The 7,810-nt window shown below is 43.1% G+C and overlaps 1 protein-coding gene across 2 annotated transcripts in view; it reads right to left on the bottom strand.

The window, feature by feature from the left end:
• Nucleotides 1-1,133: 1,133 nt before the first annotated feature.
• The window catches only part of LOC143040960 (uncharacterized), a 12,433-nt gene continuing 5,756 nt past the window's right edge, over nt 1,134-7,810 (bottom strand). For both annotated transcript variants that reach the window (XM_076212395.1, XM_076212394.1), the window contains exons 6-8: nt 6,204-6,391; nt 2,828-2,938; nt 1,134-1,878 (exon numbers count right to left, since the gene is read on the bottom strand). In XM_076212395.1, coding sequence (XP_076068510.1) covers nt 1,696-1,878; nt 2,828-2,938; nt 6,204-6,391 — 482 coding nt within the window. In that variant the 3' untranslated portion in view covers nt 1,134-1,695. The remainder of the gene's footprint in view (nt 1,879-2,827; nt 2,939-6,203; nt 6,392-7,810) is intronic.

The following is a 7,810-nucleotide window of genomic DNA, read 5'->3' as shown; positions in this document are numbered from 1 at the left end:
CTTTAAGAGGACATCGATAACATCAAATCGGTTTTTTTCCACACTAAGTAATAACAGAAAAAGAAATTATATCCTTAAGTTGTCAGGGCGTAGATTTAACACAGAAGTTGGTAAAAACAAATCCTTGCCAACGGTGTCATCAATGACTGGAGTAAACTTCCAGCCGAGGCGGTTAATGGTAACACGATTCGAAACTGTAATTCTTATTTAAGTACCGAAACGTTTTTTTATATACAATCTTATTACAGACCAAAAGATCCCCTGTGGTTCAACTTTTACCACTGTCACAGAACTATGATACAAATTCAAGCTGAATTGGATTCTCACACACAGATGTATATAATCATCTTAGTTGTTTAATATCATTACAAAGGCTTATACTTTAACTCATACTAATACTCTGCGGGTTCATAATTGCGCTCATATTGGAAGAAGTCACCGTTGTACTCATAATGGAAGATTAAAGTAATTAGGAGAGGCCACATCTGAAGTCAAACTAGAAGATATCACGGGCTGATCGCCAGTGGGCTATCTCAAACTTGGTAGAGCTTGTAAGTCTTTTTCCTGGATATTAACTGTAGGGTTTGGCTCCGTGATGAGTAAAGCTCTGGTTATGGGGAGCCTGCTAATGTCGTGAGACGTAGCTAGTACTTCTGTACTCTCCTCTAGGTCGTCCTCGAGGTACTCCTTGATGGTGTTGACTCGATGTTCTTGTCTTGAGGGCTACCCTGCATGACGGTGACAACTCAGTCACTTGGCTAGTTTCGTCGTTGACGTATCTATATATAGGTGGAGTGGAGGGCTTCACGGTTTTCTTTGTTTCAGCAGGTGAACCTATACATAGACTGAGACCGCTGAGGGGTGTCTGCTTTCTGACGAGGACTATTTTTTAATAACAAATGTTTTTAGTTTTGTAATAAATCATGAACTTCACTTACGTATTTCATGAAATTAAAAGTTGGTAGACACACACGGATACTTTTTTTGCCAGACTTCAGGAAGACCACAAAAACGTTAAGAAATTACAACACAGAATTAGCCATCATATTTAACAATATTTGGATAATACCGATACTAAAAATTATACTAAAAATAATATCAATGTCAATAATAGCTAGTAATGATACTAAAGCTCTTGCTTAAAGAATTACATATATTAACACTAGTACTAGTACTAATACTAATCTATCTACATACTCTTTATAAGGGAGTTAGTCGCCAATGGAGGCTCCCATTCCCTCATACTCCACTCTCATTAACCACCCACTTGTACCTCTCCTTTTAGCTCCTCGTGGGTTGATCCATAATAATAAATGTAATTATTATCACTTGTGTAAGGAAATCTTCTGGCCCTGTTGTGGATGCATTGCTTGTTGTCTTGCTGCCTTGTTTCTGGTAGATAGATAGATAGCTATTGTTACTACATGGGAGCTCTTGTTCCTCTTCAATACGATGGCGCCCACGTAGGCGTTGTGAAGCGCAAGCAGGTATACGAGGATGCCTTTGTCGGAGTCTTGATTATATTTGTTTTATGGTTATAGCTGAGTGACCCCCAAATTCTGTGAACTGGTTTGATTACGTTTCCTATGTTTATTATTACTCAGAGTGAAGGAGAACGAGTAATACAGCAGTGACTTTATAACGCAAGTAGTGTGATGCATCGTACATTAGGCATCCGACTCTGCGCGCAAGAGGTTAATACACGTAGGTTTCCTGGAAACGACGATCGAGGAACTGCCTGGCGGAGATGGGCTCGATGTCGCTCGATCCATTCAGGGGCGCCACGATGACATGGTCGTCTGGGTGCATGAAGAAGGCCATCGATCTCCGGCTTGTCTTTTGCTTCACTTCCTCCTTCGGGATGACGACGCGGTGGACCTGTAGGGAGAGCGAGTGGGTCGAAAAATACAGGCCCAGTTAAAGGGGGTTTACCTGTTTGTTTATTATTTAACTATACCTATGCATTTAAAGTGATGCGTGAACGTGTGAACGGGGTATTTGAGGTTTAACCAACGCGTTCGACAACCAAATACCCCGTTCACACATCACTTTAAACATGTGTCTGTCGAACCGCTTTCGACGGACCGTTAGACGGTGTGAACCCCCTCTTAGAGGCACTCAGCAGCAGTAGCAGAAAGTAATAATAATGATAATAATAATGAAAGTAATAATCATAATAATAATGCTAATGCTAATGATAGTAATAGTAATAGCAATAGTGATAGTGATAATGATAATTATAACAATAGTAATGATAACGATAATATAGGGGGAGGGAGGAGGGCAGAAGGAAGACAGAGTTATAGCAGAAACAAAACATAAAAAGAGCTTAAACGAGGCAAGGCACGCCTAACAAGGTTATTCTTGAAAGACAAAAATGTAACACTGTGTGTGCATGCGTGTATGTATGTGTATGTGTGTATGAGAGTGTGTGTGTTTTACTTGATTGTATTTACCTAATTGTATTATACAGCAGGGCTCATCTCCCACTCTCCAATTAATAAAACTTCACCTCAAGATCATGTATGGTTCATATTTAGTCTACATCCTTAATTTCCAATTACTGTATCATATTTAATATCAATTCATATATTGTTCCACCTTAGTCTCTATCCCCTTCTAAGCTTTTCAAAGTATTTTTCTATCTATATGGAAAACTGTATTTTCTTCACATCCTTTTATGGTGTGTGTGTGTGTGTGTGTGTGTGTGTGTGTGTGTGTGTGTGTGTGTGTGTGTGTGTGTGTGTGTGCGTGTGTGTGTGTGCGTGCGTGCGTGCGTGCGCGTGTGTGTGTGTGTATGTGTGGGTACTAAGTGCCAAGTTCTTACCGTGCCAACAAACCGTTCTGATGTCCAATACTGAAGCAATTCTCCAGCGTTGATGAGGATGGTCCCTGGAATAGGCGTGGCGTCCTCCCAGACTCCCTCCCGGTTCTTCACCTGGAAAGACACACAAGGAGGAACATGTGTAGTGCCCGTAAGGACGGATAGAAGCGTTGGTGAACTGTAGGCGATAACGTCCCCGCCGCTCCTCACCTGCTCCCAACTCCTCCGGTAATCTTAGTGACTGCTTGATAAATAAGACCACAAGAACTCTCTATTAATCCTGTTCCTAGTAATAGCTAAACGAGTTCTCTAAGACTTTGTGCGTTTCACAATACTCGTGCCTTAGTTGATTAGCACCTTGATCTATAAGCTCCCCTTTTTATCTTTATATATGAACTCCTTATTTTATTTTATTTTTCTTATTTGACGGTGAGTTTTGAACTGACACACACGTATATTGCATATAAATGCAAGATCTTGTAAATTATTATCGTAAACACGTATATGGAATACCATGGGAAATGACTGGAAGCTTTAAAGTACAAACGAGGAATGGGGTACAGATGAGCGTGTGGAAATCGAGAATCTGGCACCTCAGGCATGACGTCATGCGCAGGGCGAAAGGAAACTAGGCCGCCGCGCGCAGAACCGCGGTCTTTCGCTGTCAAGAGCGTTAATTCGTGAACAAAACTTCTGACCCATGCCTTGGCTCCTTACTCATTTAGGGCTTCCCAACCTGTGATGCTAAAATCAATTATATGGGGTGCTGGGAAGTGATGCACACAAAAATCACATTGGTATATGTATCATTGATTACTTAGTTGTGCATATTTGACTTTTTCCATGGTATCTTATATTTCTAGGGTGTTCTTATTTCTTCTAAAAACAATATTGTCAATTTGTTTCAATTCTAAGGAAACAAGAAAATAAATCATCACGCAGCACACTTCACTTTCTTGTATACTTCTAATGACAAGATAGGGGGTGCTGGACTGCTGGAACGCTTAGACATGACAACAGTGGGTGCTATGGTCGGAAAAGGTTAGGAAGCTCTGATCTAGGCGCAAGGTTTGTGTATACAGAAGACCTCCCGAGAAATAGCCACCACATGTTGGACAGTGAACTCAGAAATATAATTAAAATTTGACAACGTAAGCGTCCTTTCCTAAATGTTTCAAGACTGGCGATTGGTCAAGGAAATAAACAAGAGTTTACCAAGGACTAATCTTAGATGCTATAAGCTCAGCCGTAAAGAAGGGCGCTCTGCAATTAGCTACAACGAAACAGCTAAAAAATCGGGAGAATCTAATATACTCCTAAACATTTACATTTACAAAGATCATAATTACAGAAAGAAAGAGACGTTCAGAATAATAGTTTACACTCTTTGGCCCGCTACCTAAAAAGAAAGATTGCGACACACGATTTCCTATTCAGTAAATTCCTGTGAACAGGAAAACGCGTTTGGCTTTAAGGTTGATATTGTAGAGGAAAATAATCCGAAAATGAACCATGAGAGCTGTGTCTGTCAGGAGAAAGAGGAGGAGGATGAGGATGAGGAGGAGGATGAGAAGGAGGAGGAGGAGGAGGCTCAAAGAATCAACCCCGTCAATACGGTGACACACCTTAAAGCTGTTATCATGGCTAAGGAGACAGCCGATGTTTATAAAGCTGAAAAGGTGGGGGAAGGGGACGTCACGAGGCGGGCTAGGTGGGCCGAGACCCCCTCGAAGGTGGAGATCAGCCTGCCAGCTGAACAAAGCCTCGCCGTCTTTAGCCAAAAAGAAGACGATAATGTGCGTCACCGCGCTGAAGAAGACCAGAAGCTCGCCAATGCATGTGCATGACGTCCAGTCAGCCATGGTGTCGGGTTTTCCCGGTTGGCACGTTTGTCCTCCTCCTCCTGCCCCTCCTCCTCCTCCTCCTCCCTCCCTTCCTCCTCCTCCTCCTCCTCCTCCCCCTCCTCCTTCTCTTCCCTCTCCTCCTCCTCCTCCTCCTCTGGGTTCTAGCAGGATCTACTCGCGGGTGATCTTCTCGATGGCCTTATGGGAGCGGAGTCACTATGACCCATTTTAGCGAGTCAGCTGACATTCCTTGTGACACCTTTCCTCACCTATCTTTTGTGGCTGCCGTCAGGCGATTTCATTCGTTCCCGTGGCATCTCCCCCCACTCCCTTGGGGGGATGGGGGGGGGGTCATCCTTTCCTCCTTTCCAGACATAGGGACGCCTACAGGCACCGGAAGTCACGTATAACCGGAAGTCTCGTTAATGAATCCGGGAGGAGGACTCCACTGCCTCCGTATTGTGCATGCGACGTGGGGGGAAACGCAATAAAAATAAATAAAAAAAAAAAGAAAAAAAAAGTGTGATAAAAAATAAATAAATAAATAAATAAATAAAAATAAATAAATAAATAAATAAATAAATAAATAAATAAATAAATAAATAAATAAATAAAAAATAAATAAAGAAATAAATAAATAAGTGAATAAAAGAAAACGTAATTCCAAAAGGCCCATTTTTCTTTTTATAAAAGTGTAGACCAGCCAAGGCATGCATATAATAACACAAACGATAACAACAGTGATGATGATAATAATAATGATAATAATGATAATAATAACAATAATAAAAACAATAATAAAAAAGATCAGAAACTCGCACAGCACCAACGAAACGCGTAGAGTAGAAAAAAAAAAAAAAAACAGGGAAGAGGGATAGTGGTGCTGGGGGAGGAGGAGGAGGAGGAGTAGGAGACGACGCTCGTCTCCATGGAAACGAGACCAAACAGGCAGACCCCACATGCAATAATAACCTTTACCCTGATTACAGACTTCCTCTAACATCCTCCTCTTCCTCCTCCTCCTCCTCCTTCTCCTCCTCCTCCTCGCTTCTCTTTTATCGTTTGTGGCTTATGTGTACTGAAGGAATGCTACTGTCTGTTCATTTTAAATTGGCGAAGAATTCCTAGAGAAGATGAAGAAGAAGAAGAAGAGGAAGAAGGAGAAAAAACTTGGTAGAATGCGTACACCAATATAAGAGAGACAGACAGAGGAGAGAGAATGAAAATAATAATAAAGAAAAATTAATGGAGCCAGACTGATGAACAAGAACTCCACTGTTCACCAAAACACTTGTGAAGAACATCTCTGCCAAGAACATTTCCGGTAAGAAGAAACCCGGGCGAAGAATGAATGAACGAGTGACTCTGTTCATTCGATTCAAAAAGTCAACTTCGTCCTGGAAAGCGTGTCCTGTTCACCGAACTCTTAACGAAGATCGTCTTCAAGCACTCGAACTCCAGAACCTGGAGAGTCATCCGAAAGCTTCTGGAGCTCGCGAGCCTCTGGAGGACTTCTTGAGGACGAGCTGGCTCACCTGTAGGCCGCCCATATGGTCCTGGAAGAGGAGGGTGATGGAGCCGTAGTCGGCGTGGGCGCCACATCGGAGCGTTCCTTCGGTCACGTGAGACGGGATCGGCGGGTAGTGCAGAAGCCTCAGGGTGGTGCAGTTCTCACCCCGGAACGCTTCACTGTGGGTTCTCACGAAGAACTCACGGTCTAACCCTGCAGGGAGGTGGAGGGAGGTTATATTCTTGGATAGGGAAGAGAGAAAGAAAGAAAGAGAGAGAGAGAGAGAGAGAGAGAGAGAGAGAGAGAGGGAGGTTACACGCTTGGACAGGGCCGTAATATACTGTGTGTATATGGGATTGGGGGAAAGGTGTTAAGGGCAGTCAACAGTTTATACGAGAGTAGTAGAGCCTGTGTTAAAATCAGAAATGGAGAGATCGAGTGGTTTGAGGTAATGTTGGGACTGTATCAGGACGGTTTCATGTCACCATGGGTGTTTAATGTGTACATGGATGGGGTGGTGAGGGAGGTATGGTGTACATGTACCCCACAAGCATGCTTGTGTATTAAATGCAAATTTCTGCATGGTAGAGTTGTGTGGTAGCTGATCTGACTCAATGTATATATACAGTCCCTGTATATATCCTGCCTGCCCCGAGCGGGCAGGCCATTCAGTCAGTCGGTCTGACTTCTGCACTTGTAGCGCGTCATTAGGTCTTCGCGGTCGGTCCCCCACTTGGGGACCACGCCACGTCCATCCTTAGGCCGACGCACACGTATCTTAATCAAAATAAAGGGCTCAAGCCAAACCGCGCATCACTCTCCTTATGTCACCAAGTCCATAGTAACACATATAATTGTTACAAAGATAAATGCTAAGGCAATGGGCAGTAGACTGGAGGTTGTTCAAAAAAACGGAGAAAAGTGGGAGGTGAGTCAGTTGTTGTTTGCTGACGACACTGCGCTTGTGGCAGGGTCAGAGGAGGGATTAAGGGAGTTAGTGACGGAGTTTGGGAAGGTATGCGATAGGAGAAAGTTGAAGGTAAATATGGGTAAAAGCAAGGTGATGAGATGTACAAGGATAGAGTATAGCAGTGAGTTGGAGGTAAGTCTAAAAGGAGAGAGGCTGGAGGAAGTAGATAGCTTTAGATAATTGGGGTCACATATGGGAAGAATGGAGGTGGAGGTAAATTGTAGATTGAGAGAAGCAAGTAAATGCTTTGGGGTGATTAAAAAGAGTTATGAGAAATAGGCATCTGGGAATGGATACAAAAGGAGACTGCATGAAGGGGTGACTGTGCCGACGGTATTGTATGGGGCAGACTTGGGATCTTAGAGAAGCAGAGAGGAAAGTTTAATGTGAGGTGAAATGTCTGAGAAGTATGGTAGGGCTTACTAAGTTGGATAGAGTGAGAAACGAAGAAGTGAGGAGGAGTGCGGGAGTGGAACAGGAGATGGCAAATAGGGTCGCTGAAAGAGTATTGGGATGGTTTGGACACATGGAAAGAATGATTGATGAAAGATTAGTAAAAGCGGTGTGGAAGGCAGAGGTGGAGGAAATGAACTTGAGGGGACGACCGAGGATGAGATGGATGGATGGGGTGAAGGAGGCGTTGAGCAAAAGGGGAATATCTG

Source organism: Oratosquilla oratoria, chromosome 30, assembly GCF_046742065.1.
Source record: "Oratosquilla oratoria isolate Oo_2021 chromosome 30, ASM4674206v1, whole genome shotgun sequence".
Lineage (NCBI taxonomy): Eukaryota > Metazoa > Arthropoda > Malacostraca > Stomatopoda > Squillidae > Oratosquilla > Oratosquilla oratoria.
This window is presented reverse-complemented; position numbering and strand designations above follow the sequence as displayed.